We start from the raw sequence: 17,805 nt of genomic DNA on the forward strand, positions 1-17,805 counted from the left end.
AGTTTCTGCACTCACCGTACACCATCGCTCCTCCGGTTTCATGCAAGAAGCGAAATCGATGATTTTTAAATAACCAGATTGTCAAAATGGTAAGGATGAGCAAAAAATTAAAGACAAGCAGCTCCACCGCTCCCTGATGTTGAAACTGATATTCGTCCCTCTCTGACATGAACCTTTGCTGTCTCTCCATTTTCCAGTCTACTCGGGATTCCTTAGATAAAAACCTGGATAAGGACTGTTTTATCAAGGTTTGCCTAAGACGGTCTGGCTGCCTGAGGATTTCAGGATAACACTGCCACTTAAGTTGCTACTTCATGAGCATTCTGCCTTGGCTTAGTATTCAGATGGCTTCTAGTTACAACTTCCTGTTTCTCTCTTAAAGCAGCCTCGTCTCTTTTCAAACTCCAGAGTGTGGTTTCATCATCGACTCTTACTGTCTTTAAATGATTCATTCCATGAAATTAACTTTCATATCGGACAAACCTGCTATCAGTCATTCTGAGATCTTGAGTCAAGATCTTATCGTTTAGAACAAGTCTTCTTAAGCTGCATAAGAGGTGAATTGTAGATTAATAATAAAGCAGATCACCTTACATCACCAACATTTTCTAAATTCAAAAAGCCAATTCCTGAATCATAACCTCACTCACATGTGAGATTTTTCCTTTCCAACCACAGCCTAGCAATGTGATGGGGACAGACTGAAAATGATTTCACAAGGATTTTTTTTTTTAAGTTTAGAAGTAAGAAATAATTTCTTATATGACTGTCTCTCTCTCTGGTTTTATATAACTGGTAGTCACAAGAGCAGCATTTAAACTCGGAATCAATTGCTTCTCTTTTAACAAGAATAAATGAAAGCACAAGACAAAAAGAATTTTGTCCTATCTCTACAGCTGTGTGCTGTTTTTATATGCTCAGTCAAAAAAGATAAGAAACTAAACACGTGTCTTTGAAGGAAGAAACCATACAGCCATTCCCAGTAATGCCACATTTGTGGATTTCTCTTTGTAAAGCTCCTGGTCCAGACATTCAGGATCCACAGAATCTGCTACGGATCACAAATCTCCTCTGTCCTATATGCAAAACAATGTGGTTCACTGAGGAATAGTCTGCCACCAACAATGAAGTTTCCAGAATTCCAGGGCACAGACAGTGATGATTCTTCAGATCATCTTGCATGTGGCAGGTTAGTTCTGTTTGAATTAATATTCTTATGCTTTTTGAAAAAGATCAAGATAACACTACCATAGGCTCTGCTGTTTTCTTAGTAATTGTTGTGATTCGTTTGCCTTATTGGTCTTATGATACAATTAGATACAGGGTTAAGTGAGGTTCTTCATCATTTCATGATATTATTATAACTCAGGGGTTGGAATAATCATCTAGTATCCCCATACTTGACGGAATTAGTATTCAATTTATATGGTGTAAGTGATTCATTGAGTAGGATGAGTCCAAATAGAGCCTTAGAATATCTTGTCACCAAAAGCTAGAGGTCAAACACACAGTATATTGGGGGCTAAACTAGCTCCTCAATAACAGTTTTACCCACAGAGAAAGTCTATCAACCACTTAATACAAAACTCTGCTGTTTCAGCCTCTTTGCCTTCTGCAACTTTTGAAGCTGATTTCCTGAGTTTAACTCAGCAGGGGGTATTTATGTGGGCTGCAGATGTTCTTTTAACACACTACCCTTTTTGGCAGACATATCCGTGATGACTAATGTTCAAACTGTTTTGAAATCTGTCAGATAATGCTTGCAAGCATTTCATGAAGCTTTGCTAGCAGGTTCTACCTTTACAATTTTGCAACCCCTCAGGTTTAGTCTCGAGTTGTTAGATTTACAAGATAACCCAAATTCAAAACGTGGCAATTTCCTATCTTTTTTTTTCTTTTTCTTTTCAGTCATCACTTAATTACTTTGGTTTCCTTTTAATAATGATGATTATTCCATCTGGCCAGAATAAACTTTCTTTGCTTGTCTTATTACGACATCCAATTTTACTCTCTTACCCAATGAAGCAACTCAGTGACAGGATTAAAGGCCTATGGAATGTTTTCATTGGTTAAAAATCCTAAACCTGATGTCAACATATGAAAAAAGGTATATTTCACATAAAAATATCAGACACATGGTTTCTCTAGAAAAAAACTGGTAAGACCTGGCACACTGGACCTTCCTTCCCATGTGGCCACAGCCTGTTAAGGCTGAGGGGTTTCCTGTTTGCCACAAGTCCCATTCATTCTATTTCACTCATTTATGTTCCCTGCATGACCCCTACTGTCATTTGAACATGTGGCCCCTGGTTCATTCCAGGAATGGAATACATTCACTATTCCATTGTCCAATCCTGATACTGTTTAACATTAGGATGGAAAGCTGAAAAGAAAAGGGGGCTTAGGAAACTTTTCCAATTCTTCCATTCAGAAAAGTATTTCAATTCCTCCTATCTTGTGTTTTCTTCTCAGAATATCATTTAATATTCTTATGTACCAAGAAAAATAAGAAAATGAAGAAGCACATATTACTTTGGAATCTACTATGAGCCAGGAAGTATGCTGGGAAATTTAATTTAATGTAATAGTCATAAAAACCCTATGTGTGAGGCACTTAAGGCTCAGAGAGGGTTGGTAATATATCCAAGGTTGCACAGCCAGTAGGGGTTAAATTTACACACAGGGTTTAGTGGCGTTAAGATGGCATTTTAGCTGGGGTGATCAATTCACCTTGCCTTGTTAGAGACTTTCGTGGTTTTAGGACTGAAAGTCCTGTATCCCAGCAAACTCCTCAGTCACAGGCAAACCAGCACAACTGGTCACCCTAATAGCCAAGGTTCCCCAAATTTACAAATCCTGTACTATCAAAAATGACTGCTCTTTATGAGATTCCTGAGGGAGATATTCACAAGAAGAATATCAATTAAAAATTAAGGCAGTATTTTATTAGCTGGTGACATAAACCTTAGTACTAGGTCTCTGACCAAGTTGGGATCTCAAAACTTAAATACAAAACTTAAATACTCCCAAAGAAGAATTCTTGATTGTCCCTTAATTCAGATCTTAACACCTATTGGCCACTGAGTCAAAGGTTCTTGCTGCAAGATGCAACATGCCAGTAAGAGGAAGGAAGTAAAGAGAAAAACAGGATGGCCGAGCTTATGCAGTGAAATTCCCCTGTCTCAGCTTGCCCATTTAGTCTCATGGAAGGAAAATCTTGAAGAGAAGAGACTTCCAAGCCAAATAACTTGGTGTAGCATAATAACCCCACCCTTAGTGAATGTGACCAGTTAGAACCCCTAGACTGTGTTTCATAATCTAGCCAATCATTTGAGAGTTCCTCATTCTTGGAGAGGACAGTGGAGATTGTGGGCTCAGAGGATGGAGAAGGGAAACTTTCCTAGGGTGAGGAGAGATGCTGGGAGTTCCTCTTCCCTGCTCCCTAGAGCCCCACTCTGACCAGTCTTAGTTCTCTCTCAACCATCGGGCTTAACAGAAAACACTTAAGTCAATTCAGGCCCTGGGTTAGAGGAAAATCCCATTTCCTCATTCACTTGGCCTTTCTCCTGATAACTTATCCCTCTCTGAGACCAGTGAGATGGCAGTTTCATACTTTGCCCCCAAAGGTTCTAAAATAGACCAGGACAGGACTGTAATTAAGTTTACTTGAAGGTCACACAATGCACTAAACTGAAGATTCACCCCCTCTTCTATTTTCAAACTTTCCGTAAATCCATCTGTTAAAGTAATTAAATGAGGCAACTATTAGACTGCGGTGACGCTAATGCCTTGGTCACCTATGCAAGCAAACCAAACCTAAGCCAGAGTCAAGGTGCTCAAATCCAAGAAAATGAAGTTTAAGAACAACCAATCACAAACGGCCAACTAAGATTTCCCCAATAAGGCAACCACGAAAGCTAGAGCAAATCAAATACTGTCCTTGCTTTGTTTCCCTATCTTTTCTACAAAAACTTCTCTCTAAGCTTCTGTTGGTGGAGTGCTCCTAATCACGTTCAGTTTGGTGCTGCCCCAGTTTGAATGCATGTATGCACCAATGAACTCTTGAAAATTTTAATGTGCTTCAGTTTATCTTTTAACACATCTTAACTTTCCCTACCCTCCAAAAGTCACATGTTAGCATAAAAATGTCCCTGATTTGAACAATATGAACTGCACCCATTAGTAGATTCCCACAGAGAAATGAAAGTTCAAAACTTTCACAGAAAGTTAAATTCCATGTAAACACTTGGACAGTATTAAGTCCCAAAGACATTCACTGCCTAATACCTGGTTTTCCTCTTCAGACTCTGAGGCTATGGGACCAAGGACCATGAACCCAGGACATAACCCCCAACTGCATGTTTTTTTTCCACTGCTCTTCATTATGGCAGCAAAGTGAAATAAAGTTCACTGAAAACTAGTGAGAATGAGAGGGCTTGTATAATTTCATTAAACAACTCATATATAGAAACAAGTGTGCATGAATGAGGATCTCGTCCTTCTTCTACCCCACCAAGTTCCAGCCATGCTCTGAGGAAGGAAAACTGGGGTACAGACCTTACTGTTTTCCAAGGTGAGGTCTTATCTCTAGATTGTTCATCCTTGATGTACACAAGTACATAATAAGGACCCCAAACCAGTGATGACCAGAGAAAAGGGGAATCGTCTTACACTTGCACTAGATGTCACTTGCTGGCTTTGTCCCAGCAAACATATACTGGATCCCACTATTTTTATTTAAGCATTGCTTCATTGAAGGGTCCCAAAGCTGTGCAGAGCTGAAGGGAGGCAAGGCTGGCACTTTGCCTGTGATCTAGCCATGTCATCCCTGTGCCATCAAAGGGCCTCACGGCTAAAGCCTCAGAGTGACGAGGGCCCCAGATGAACATCCCTTGATTCCTAATTCTGCCTCTTCTCTTTCTTTGTTCCTAGACTTCTATCCACAGCATATCACCCCTTTTCTTTTGTAGAGGGTACCACTGTAAGAAATAATAAATGTTACATGTCAATTATATCTCAGTTTTTAAAAAGTTAAAAAAAAAGTAACAAGCTTCGGTCCATTGGTCCCCTCTTCTGTCTTGAACATACTGAAGGGTAAGTTGTGAGAAAAATTTCACTCACTGCCTTTTCATTTTGTTCAGTCAGTTCTTCACGAGGCAGGGTAAGTGCAGGCTGGCCACAGTGGCTGAAACCTCCCCACAACCCAGGATGGAGACTTCAGAGCTGGAAAGAAGTATGAGCTCTGGAGCCAAGGACAAGGGAGGACGAGATGGAGAACTGACACTCCAACGTGCATCTATTGATAGTTTTAATGCAAAGTTTCTGTGATCAAAGACCTGAGAAAATTCATTCCTTTGATCTCCTAAGTGTCTACAAGATAAATTCACATTCCTCTTAGGATGTAACTTCTATTCTGTGTCTTACAAACTAATAACTCTGACCTCATTAGCTGAAATATATTGATAGTTTGCCCTATCACTTCTCCATTAAATTATTAAAATTTTATATAAACTAACAAAGAAAGGCACCATGCCCCTCACCTCTCTCTGGTCTCTGCATATTTCTCCAGTTAGAGAAACGTACACAGGAGGAGAGAATACAGAGTTCCCAACAACATGAAGTTGTATAAACTTGGAAATATTTTTCTGAAATGAAGTACATAAATGCCAAGCAGATTTTGACAGAAGTGTCTCTTAGACATTGGGTGGGGGAAAGAACTATTCCCCAAAATATTATCAGGGCTTATAAATCTCAATTAAGCTGTAACAGAGAACATGATGTTATAGCAGGTCTTCCAGGTTCCCAGGTTCTTCAACAAAATTACTTTTAAAAGAATAGATAACTTTGAATATTTATTCACTCTTAGTATCCTTGTTAAAAGAAGAATTTTTCTTCAGTACATTTAGGCTTCAAAATTGAGGGACTATAAACTATATAAGTTTTTAAATGTTAACTGAAGAATCTTTTTTTTAAAACAAAAATGCCTTTTTAACTCTACTTTCAACTTACTTAAACCTTGTCTGTTAAGGCACTCTAATTAAGAAATATTGAATTTGGAAAGAGCAGAATCAATTGGTTGTCAGCAATTCGAGATAGAAACAGTATTGGATTCCACCAATCTACTATAATAGCTAGATTCATCTCCATGTGAAAAATGGAATCGTTCTGCTGGAATTGTTAGGCTCCGTGAGCAGCCTAACCTCACAGCTCCTCCCTGCCACCAACTTAACCAAAGGAGAATACACGCAAAACAAATAGCTGAACAAAATAGTCACATCTGAAATATAAAATTTTTGTGAACTATGTTTGAGAAGGTGGCTTAGACCACAAGTCTCCCACCTCATCCCAAATCTACAAAGAGGCTGAGGAGAGCACATTCAGAGACACACCTAATGATGTAAGACCTTATCAGCAGAGCAGAATACACATCCATGCACTCAGCCTGTTTTAAGGAGGTCTCCTGCAGAGACACAGCAGGAAAAAGAAAGAAAGAATGTTAGGGCTTCAACCACCCCTTAACCTTCTGGGCTCACCTTGACTGTAGTAGTCAAAGAAAGAAACAGTTCAGACTTCTCTGCTCCTAAGCCCAGGAAACTCCCCTCTAATAAGGCGTGGCCCAGCCCATGTGATGCCTGGATCACCCACTGAACATTCTTGTTCCAAGGGATCAAGAGTGAAGCAGAACCTCCTTCATGGCACTTGCAAAAAGTCAGAAGCATAGGTAGAAGTTTTCTCCTGCATGAACCAGTGTGGAAATGTGGGGATAGGAGCAGAAATGTTCCCCATAAACTCTCCCCAGGTATTTGTTAGACTTCACTGCCAGGCTTGTGATCAACCAGGAGCAGACTGACCCACTCAAGAATGGAAATCAGCATTGTATCTAAGCAATCATGCTCCTGTGTTCAAGAGGATGCTTCTTTTGCATCCACCTGGGACAGTGTGTTGAGTGGTCTAACTACTGCTCCCAAAAGCTGTGAGGAAGAATAAGAACTCATTAAATTTGCCTTAACTCCACCACACACCAAAGGATGAAAACTCACTCCTATTCAATTCTTTTTTTTTTGGTAAGTTGTGTTGATCCACATTATGCAACTCACAGCTTAAAAAAAGTATAAAAGCTCCATGTGCCAGCATAAAACTACTCAAAAAACACACTATAGAAACAACATTCAAACACCCCAAATTTGAATATTAATTATTTGATTGTTAAATTATGAGAGAAAGTACTAATATTCTAAATCAAATTCCCCTTCTCCTTGTAAACTAAATTCAATTTTTTTTTCTGTCTCTTTCGGGGTTTAACGGATTCATCTCACTCTGATGTGGCCAGCTTTCTTTTAGCAGCTGCAGTGTTGTGCGCCATCTCTGAAGCACTAGAATAACTATAGCTTCTTCAGCAGCTACAAAGTTGAATTTACCCAATTACAAATTACTCATGCATTCTGCTGTGCCTGAGAATCACAGCACCAGACTTATTCTAACAAAGTTTAGAAAATACAAGCAAGCTACTCCTGTGCCACCACAGCATTATCCCAAGCAAAATTATCTGTCCAGAGTTTTGTAGACAGTACAATCTAGGTCTGTATTTTTGTTATCTGCAGAACATTGCTGAGAGTTTTATCCTAGGGAAAGACAGGCACATGAAGAAAACACAGTTATAGATAAAATATTTTGGTTTCAGGCTAACCGACAGACATCAATCTGGGCATGTGGTCCAGAGGCCATTTCCAGCAAATTTAAACCCACAAGGGAGAAATTGCCCATTAATGGTCATACCGTGTTTCCTGCAATGATGGGAAAATTCACTTGGATATATTGTCTCACCATTAGAAAGAGGCATTTAAAATGCTATCTTCTTGCAGAAAAAGCATTTGATAAAATTTAACATCCATTCATGATAAAAACTCTCACCAAAGAGGGTATAGAGGGAACATATCTCAACATAATCAAAGCCATTTATTACAAACTCACAGCCAATATAATACTCAACAGAGAAAAACTGAAAACCTTCCCACTAAATTCTGGAACAAGCCAAGGAGACCCACTTTCACCACTACTATTCAACATAGTATTGGAAGTCCTACCCACAGCAATCAGACAAGATTAATAAGAGGTATCCAAATAGGAAGAGAAGAGGTAAAATTGTCATTATATGCAGATGACATGATACTTTATATAGAAAACCCTAAAGACTCCACACAAAAACTATTAGAACTAATAAATGAATTCAGCAACGTACAAGGATACAAGACTAATATACAGAAATCTGTTGCATTTCTTTACACTAACAATGAAATATCAGAAAGAGAAAGTAAAAAAAAAATCCTGTTTAAAATCACGTTAAAAAAAAAACAACAAAAAACCTAGGAATAAACCTAACCAAGGAAGTGAAAGACCTATATGCTGAGAACTATAAAACATTGATAAAAGAAATCAAAGATGACTCAAAGAAATGGAAAGATATCCCATGCTCTTGGATTGGAAGAATTAATATTGCTAAAATGGCCATACTATCCAAAGCAATCTACCGATTTAATGCAATCCCTATCAAATTACCCATTGACATTTTTCACAGAACCAGAACAAATAATCCCAAAATTTGTATGGAACCACAAAAGACCCAGAATTGCCAAAGCAGTCCTGAGGAAAAAGAACAAAGCTGGAGACATAATCCTCCCAGACTTCAGACAATACTTCAAAGCTAAAGCAATCAAAACAGCGTGATATTGGCACAAAAACAGACATATAGATCAATGGAACAGGATAGAGAGCCCAAAAATAAACCCACACACCTATGGTCAATTAAGTTTTGACAAAGGAGGCAAGACTACACAATGGAGAAAAGACAGTCTCTTCAGCAAGTAGTGTTGGGAAAGCTGGACAGCCTCATGTAAATCAGTGAAGTTAGAACACGCCCTCACACCATACACAAAAATAAACTCAAAATGACTTAAAGACTTAAATATAAGACATGACACTATAAAAGTCCTAGAAGAGAATATAGGCAAAACGTTCTCTGACATAAATCATAGCAATATTTTCTTAAATCAGTCTCCCAAGGCCAAAGAAGTAAAAGTAAAAATAAAGAAATGGGACCTAATCAAACTTACAAGCTTTTGCACAGCAAAGGAAATCATAAGCAAAACAAAAAGGCAGCCTACAGACTGGGAGAAAATATTTGCAAATGATGCAACTGACAAGGGATTAATTTATAAAATATACAAACAATTCATATAACTCAATATCAAAATAACAAACAACCCAATCAAAAAATGGGCAGAAGACCTAAATAGGCATTTCTCCAAAGAAGACATACAGATGGCCAACAGACACATGAAAAGATGCTCAACATCACTAATTATTAAAGCAATGCAAATCAAAACTACAATGACACCAGTCAGAATGGCCATCTTCAAAAATTCTACAAATAATAAATGCTGGAGAAGGTGTACGGAAAAGGGAACTCTCCTAAACTGTTGGTGGGAATGTAAATCCGTACAGCCACTATGGAAAACTGTATGGAGATTCCTTTAAAAAACTAAAAATAGAATAACCATAAGACCCAGCAATACCACTCCTAGGCATATATCCAGAAAAGATGAAAACTCAAATTCAAAAAGATACACGCACCCCAATGTTTATAACAGCACTATTTACAATAGTCAAGACATGGAAGAAACCTAAGTGTCCATCAAGAGATGAATGATAAAGAAGATGTGGTATATATACACAATGGAATATTACTCAGCCATAGAAAAGAATGAAATAATGCCATTTGCAGCAACATGGATGGACCTAGGGACTGTCATATTGAGTGAAGTAAGTCAGACAGAGAAAGACAAATATCATATGATATCGCTTATATGGGGAATCTAAAAAATAGTACAAATGAACTTATTTAAAAACAGAAACAGACTCACAAACATAGAAAGCAAACTTATGGTTACCAAAGGGGAAAGGGTGGGAAGGGATAAATTGCGAATTTGGCATTAACAGATATACACTACTATACATAAAATAGATAAACAACAAGGATTTCCTGTATAGCATAGGGAACTAGATTCAGTATCTTGTAATAATCTATAATGGAAAAGAATCTGAAAAAGAGTGTATATATATATATATATATATATATATATATGTAGATAGATATCACTTTATATATATATATATATATATAATTTATCACTTTGCTGTGCACCTGAAACTAACACAATACTGTAAATCAACTATAGTTCAATAAAGAAATTTAAAAATAAAATAAAATGGTATCTTCTAAAACTCTGAAATGTGCAGGGGTGACACCTCTAGTCCAGTACTCCGGATTAACCCAAGGCTTCATTGGTCCGCTCTGTGTCTGTCCTGTATGTTGAAAACCTCTTAATTATTTATTAATGAAATAATAAACATCTGGACCTTTAACGTAGTCCACCATAAAATCATGTGAAGGAATAGTTAAAATAAGAATGGCAACAATTTTATGGTTGCTGTGACTGCATAATGGGAATGTTATATTATTCTATCTATTTTTATGTGTAATTCAAAATTTCCACAATAAAAAATTTTAACTATATTTTTATTTCCTTCTTGATTGCTGCTTTTAGAGGATCCAGTTCCTCCCAGAGCCTGAACTCTGTCTAGTGATACTGCCTTCATCCCCTTCTAAGCACATTCATGACCCAACATTCTATGTAAACTCAACCTCTTTCCTTCTCTATTTCTGCATTCCCAGTAGAAACTCAAAAGGATTTTAGCCTGTGCTGGAGCAGATTTGGAGCTGGAATTCCTTTAACCTTAATCTAAGGAACCATATCTTATAGATGCAGTTCCCTCTTATCACCCTGATGGCCTCATTTAAAGAATTATCCTCAGTACACCACTAACTGAATCCTCTGTGGATAGTTCTAAATGAGGATCATTGTGTTCTTTTTCATGTCCTTTCCCCCCAAACCTTGCCTTTCCTTGGCTTTTGGACTTTTCAGACCTTGAACATCTCTCTTCCCACATCATTGGTAGCAGAGCTATTCATTCAGCTTCATCTTTTCCTACAGCAGTTTAATATCCCCTAATGTTCCATTTCCTTCTCTTCTTCCATGAACTCTGCAGGCTCAGCAGAGCTTTGAATTTTCTTTCCTCCTGGGTAGCACTTATTGCTGGATCAGAGTTCCTGACTTTTTTTTTTTCAAACCAGACAGTTGTTCTGGGATCCCCTACATGAAATCAGTCAGTTCTGGGTCAGCCAAATGTGTTCACTGTTCAAACATATCCAATTACCTTCACCATCCCAAGCTCGATAATTCTACCCATTAAGTACCTTCCATCAGCCTAGCACCTGACCCTGGCCTGGAATTGATCTCTTTTAAACCTACCAGGTTCCCCTTCACTGTACCTCATCTTCCCTAAATCTTTGCTCAGAGTCCTAACCCTATGATTTTCCTGGACATCTTCCCCCAAACAATGGCCATACGAGTTTGCCACCTGAAATGACTCTGTTACCTTCGGACTCATCAAACAATGTTTAATGTATTCTCTGCTAATCTTCCCAGTCCTTCTATCATAAATGTTGTCCACTTTTTCTTTCTTTTTTAAAAAATTTATTTATTTTTGGCTACATTGGGTCTTCGTTGCTGCGCGCGGGCTTTCTCTAGTTGTGGCGAGCGGGGGCTACTCTTCTTTGTGGTGCGCGGGCTTCTCACTGAGGTGGCTTCTCTTGTTGTGGAGCATGGGCTTTAGGCGTGCAGGCTTCTGTAGTTGTGACATGCAGGCTCTAGAGCACAGGCTCGGTAGTTGTGGCACATGGTCTTAGCTGCTCCGCAGCATGTGGGATCTTCCCGGACCAGGGACTGAACCCATGTCCCCTGCATTGGCAGGTGGATTCTTAACCACTGCACCACCAGGAAAGTCCCCGTACCCAATTTTTCTGCAACCACCCAATACAGCATTTCCATGAAATGTCCATAAATATATGGATAATAATACACGCATAATATGAGGGAATTATTGCTAATATTTTTAAAGACAGTTTTTAGAACAGTTTTAAGTGTTACAAAAAAATTAAAAGGAAGGTGCAGAGATATATAGTTTGCCCACACACATGCATAGCCTCCCTATTATCAACATCACTCATCAGAATGGTATATTTTTTACCAAGTATGAACCTACATTGACACAACATAATCACCCAAAGTCCACAGTTTACCTTAATGTTCACTCATGGAGTTGTCCATTCCACGAGTTTGGACAAATGTATGATGGCATATATCCATCATTATAATATTATACAGAATTTTTTCACTGCTCTAAAAATCCTCTGTTCTCTGCCTATTCATACTTCCCCTCTCCTCACCCCCTGCCCCTCACTAGCAATCACTGATCTTTTTATTATCTCCATAATTTTGCTTTTCCTATAATGTCATATAGTTGGCTCATACAGTATGTAGCATGTTCAGATTGGCTTCTTTCACTTAGTAATATGCATTTAAGATTCCTCCATGTCTTTTCAGGGCTTGATAGCTTATTTTTTTTTTTGCACTGAATAATATTCCATTGTCTGGATGTACCACGGTTTATTTATTTATTCACCTACTGAAGGACATCTTGGTGCTTCCAAGTTTTGACAATTATGAATAAAGCTGCTATAAGCATCCATGTGCAAGTTTTCGTGTGGACATAAGTTTTCACCTTCTTTGGATAAATTCCAAGGAGCAGGATTTCTGGATCATATGGTAAAATTATGTTTAGTTTTCTAAAAAACTGCCAAACTGTCTTCCAAAGTAGCTGCACCAACAATAAATGAGAGTTCCTATTACTCCACATTCTCCTCAGCATTTGGTGTTGTCAGTGTTCCAAATTTTGACCATTCTAATAAGTGTGTAGTATCTCATTGCTGTTTTAATTTGCATTTCCCTGATGACATATGATATGGAGCAACTTTTCATATGCTTATTTGTCATCTGTATATCTTATTTGTTGAGCTCTATGTTCAAATCTTTTACCTATTTTTACTTGGGTGGTTTATTATTCTATTGTTGAGTTTTAAGGGTTCTTTTTATATTTTGGATAGCAGTCCTTTATCAGATGTCTTTTGCAACTATTTTCTCCCAGTCTGTGGCATTTCAGCACCATTTACTGAAGAGACTGGTTTTGCTCTATTTTATTACTTCTGCTCCTTTGTCAAAGATCTGTTGACTACACACTGAAGTAGAGATTCAACACATCTTTAGACTGGTTTGGGTATATTAGGAGGATAATATATAAAATCAGAAAATATGAGTATCTGTTATGTATAAGAGTATGTTATATATTCTAAGAAATAGAAAGAGATTTAAGGCACAAGTCCTCTTCTTTGGACCTACACTGGACTGCATCAGGGTCCCCAAGACCACCCCTGGGTTTGGTGATTTCCTACAAAGACTCATAGTACTAAGCATATAGTCATACTGATGGCTAAGATTTATTAGAGCAAAACCAGCAAAAGGAAAAGGCACATGGGACGAAGTCCAGAGGAAACCAGGTGCAAGCTTCCTAGAGTTCTCTCCTGGTAAAGTCAGTCAGCGTGAGCTTAATTCCACCATGGTTGAATTGTGACAACGTGTGAAATGTTGTCTCCGGGGGAACTCGTTTGCGACTCAGTCCTCAGACTTTTAACTGGGAGTCGGTCACGTGGCAGCCTCTGCATAGCAAGTACCAAAATTCCAGACTCCAGAAGGAAAGCAGGTGTTGAACACAAACCACCTGGTTTACCCAGACAGTTTATAGGCGCAGTGAGTGGCTCTCATCAATTAGGGAATGGCGGGAATGCTCCCCAAATCCAGGTTCTGATGCCAGCTAAGGGCCAGCCTTGTAAGCAGGCCTTTCTAAGGAGAACAGTGTCAGGCCTGCCATGGTAACTCTTTTCTGCACATGGACACAGTAAAAGTTATTATGTATTTAATAACTTTATAATAACTAAATAATTGTGTTCAACCAAAGTTATTATGTATGCCTATTGGGCCTGATGTCATGCTAGTGGCATCTGTCAGTTACAAGTACAGCTGAATGATTTTTAAAACAACTGAGTAAAGTATATGATTTGGTCATTATTCATTGACTTAGTGGTTCTCAGTTACATTTATTAATTCACACTTCTGTTGTAGGACTTAATGATTGTCTTGACTTATTGGTCTTGTTTCTAAATAATGGCAACTTTGTAACAAAATTATCTATAGTCAGACATCAGTACTCTTGAATAAAATGGCTAGTTCTTATTTCACAAAGAAAGGTGCAGTATGTTTTAGTTTTAGAAGTTAAGCTAAATCTTTAAATGACTAAATTAGCAGGGAATATTGTCAGAGCAGATGAATCTAGTATTTTTAACAACTGATTTATGCAACTCATCTCTGAAGGTAAGAGTGAAAAGTCTACATTTGAACACAAAGCCAAAAAATTACATGGCTTGAAACTTAGAAATACTGTTAAATTGAATAAATATTATTAATAAAAATGTGAGTTATAACTTCAAAAAAAAAAAAGACCAGTTGACTATATTTATGAGTGGCTCTTTCTGGGCTTTATGTTCTGTTCTATTAATCTGTTATTTGCCAATACCAAGTTATTTTTTTTAATTGAAGTATAGTTTCTGTACTATATTATGTAAGTTATAGGTTTACAACATAGTGATTCAAAATTTTTAAAGGTTATACTCCATTTATATTTATTATAAAATATTGGCTATATTCCCCATATTGTACAATATCAAACCATCTTGATTACTGTAGCTTTACAGCAAGTGTTGAAGTTGGGTTGTGTCAGTTCCCCAACTTTGTTCCTTTCCTTCAGTACTGTTTTGGCTATTCTGGGACTTTTTCCTCTCCATATTAACTTTAGAATGAGCATGGCCATATCCATTAAATAACTTGCTGGAATTTTGATTAAATCTACAGATCAAGTTGGGAAGAACTGACATCTTGACAATATTGAGTCTTCCCACTCATGAACATGGAATATATCTCCATTTATTTAGTTCTTTGATTTTATTCATCAGAGTTTTATAGTTTTCTTCATATAGGTCTTATACATTTTTTCTTTTAGATTTATACCTAAGTAGTTCTTTTTGGGGGGGAGGGGTGCTAATGTTAATGATATTGTATTTTTTATTTCAAATTTCACTTGCTCATTGTTTGTGTATAGGACAGCAATTGACTTTTGCATATTAACATTGTATCCTGGAACTTTGGTATAATAGGTTATTAGCTCCTAGAGTTATTATTAATATTTTTAGATATGAAAGAACCTTGTGGTTAAATTTTGCTTTTTAAAACCTTATTTCTTTAAGACAATACAAATGAAATTATATGGTGTCTGAAATTAACTTTAAAATAATCCAGCAGGGGATAAGGGGCTGGGGGAGGAATGGAGAGGTATAGATGAATGAGAATGACCATATGTTTATAACTGCTGGAGCTGAGAGATGAACACATGGAGGTTCATCATATTATTCTCTCTTCTTTTGTGTTTGTTAGGAAATTTCTGTAATTAAATTTTTTTTTTTTTTAAATACGAAGAAGGAGGAGGAGGAGAAATGAAAGGGAAAGGAAAAGAAGAGAAGAGAAGGGAAGGGATGGGGAGGGAAGGGGAGGGGAGGAAGGGGAAGTTTCACTCTCAACAGTATTCTCTATCTGGGCTCTCACTGGGAGAATTAATCCAGTTAGCTCTCTCAATCTCATTTCCTTTATTTGGTTTCATGAGCTCCCCAAACTCCTTGATTGAGTAAAAACTAAAATTTTTCCCAGTTACATCTTTTTTCAAGAATTCAACCTTTCTTCAAAGGTGAAAGTTCATTCTCCATCTCTATCTATACTCTCAGTGTGTATGCCTTCATTTTGCTTTTACTTTTTCTCATTGATGTTTTGATTGTAAGATCAAACCTCTTTCCAGTTTTCTTTCCTCAATGTATCACTAAGCAAACCAAATTCCAAATGACAGAGTGTCCTGGAAGGAAATCTTGAAATTGTTCCTACTAGCCTTCGGTTCATAAAGAGGATGGTTTTGTTTTGAGCTCTACTCCAGCTTAAAAAGGTGACATAGCTCCTTTGGAGAAATTCCACATTCCTCTTTGCCTGTTGCACTACCCTTCCATGGTTGAAGCTGTAGTTGGGATAAATCCACACCGATGAGCAGAATTGCTAAAATACCCATTTCAGAGCCAATTTACAACCCAAAGGTAGAGGTTGTATATTTCCAAAAATCCTATAATGGAGCCTCATGAGCCCAAGAGACTATTTGTAAGATTTGGAACTTACCTGGAGCTGCTACTCAGGCCTGATGCTAACAAACTGGAGGTCAGAACGAACACATTAGTGTCCTGTGCCCCAAGCACTATATGGAGAAAAAACACACTACGAAAGTAGCAATCATTCTTTCTACAAATGTCTAAAAAGGCCTCACATAGTGAAGACCACGTGTTTTGAGGTGGCATTTAACCAGAACTCTGCTTCTGAGCATCCCGTGCCTTATGTACCAGCTATGGCTGTATAATAAACCACTGGGAGCTGCCCCAGCCCAAGCTGACCACTGAGGCTTACACTGAGATCCTCAGTCTCCCTAGGTTGCCTTTTGCTGCCCACATGCCCATCTTATGTATATACTTGCTTCCCAGCCTATTTTAGAGGTCTTTTAGATCTAAAATCCTATTCTGCTCCCCTTCAGAGTGCTGACTGATAAAGCAAACACTTAAAGAACACATAGCCAATTGTATGAATGGTTTAGCAGGGCTTCTGCTAAAACATGTTGGAGACCACAGCTTAGACCTTAAGTTTTCTTAGATCTAGGATCTGCACATTTACCCTGGGGCTGTGTCCAGGTTGCAGATAGGACTCTGTGTCCACTTACCCAGTCAGCTGCAAGGACCAGGCTACACTGTGTACTGTCTCCAGCAGGGACTGATGCCCGTGGAAGGGTGCTACCCAGGTGGGCTTACTGCTTGGCCACAGAAGTGCAGGTAAGCCTGTTTGCACCTGCCAGCCCAGGGGGTCACAGAGATTAAGGTGGCCCCCTCCTCTTTTTATGGCACAGTCCCCACAACCAATATGGCCCAGTGAGTATCACGCTCTGTCCACAGCAGGTGGAGGGAGGGGCACAAGCTTTCTCACCAGAGCTCTTCTGAGAGGACAGAAATATGGGTGAATGCATCCTTCTCTCTGGGCCAAGATGGGATCATGTGAAGAAGAGGAGAAATTTTTCTTTACAACTTTTTTTTTTTAATTGAAGTATAATTGGTTTACAATATCATGTTAGTTTCAGGTGTAATACTTCCTTCACAACTCATAAGTTTGAGGTTTTAAAATTGAGGAAACTACAGTGGGAAGGCCAGAATTTCAAGTGAGTCATCTAATCAGAGAGAAGTCACAAACTCAGAAACTTTCCTGAAAAAAGTCATAGAACTCTTTGATTTTACTATTGATAAAATAATATAATTGATAGTTTTGTATAGTAATGCTTCTCACAGTTTTTCTAAACTCTAAAAATTCCATCCTTGGAAATACAATCTTGTATTTTAATATCTCTGCAGTAATAGAATTTGCACCCAGTAGGAACACTCTATTATTTATCAAATACTGTGGTTCTCAAAGCGAGGTCTGGACCAGCAGCAGCATCATGGCCTGGAAACTTGTTAGAAATGAAAATTCTTCCACTCCAGACCACTACATACGCAAGAAACTCTGAAGGGGTAGAGCCCAGAAATCTATATTTAACCAGCCCTCCAGATGGTTCTGATGCTCATTATAGTTTGAGAACGACTGGTCCAAGAGATGTCTAGATAGATGT

At 38.1% G+C, this 17,805-nt stretch overlaps 1 protein-coding gene across 20 annotated transcripts in view; it reads right to left on the bottom strand.

The window, feature by feature from the left end:
* Nucleotides 1-17,805, bottom strand: part of SLC9A9 (solute carrier family 9 member A9) — a 683,127-nt gene that overhangs the window by 539,627 nt on the left and 125,695 nt on the right. The window contains exon 1 of one of the 20 annotated variants that reach the window (XM_082461217.1): nt 16-13,704. The exons of the other annotated variants lie outside the window; for them this stretch is intronic. Within the exon in view, the coding sequence (XP_082317343.1) occupies nt 16-190 (175 nt within the window). The 5' untranslated portion in view covers nt 191-13,704. Of the gene's footprint in view, nt 1-15; nt 13,705-17,805 lie in introns of those variants that run through there. 20 annotated transcript variants of the gene reach the window in all.

This window comes from Balaenoptera physalus, assembly GCF_965194825.1.
Source record: "Balaenoptera physalus genome assembly, chromosome: 4".
Classification (NCBI taxonomy): domain Eukaryota; kingdom Metazoa; phylum Chordata; class Mammalia; order Artiodactyla; family Balaenopteridae; genus Balaenoptera; species Balaenoptera physalus.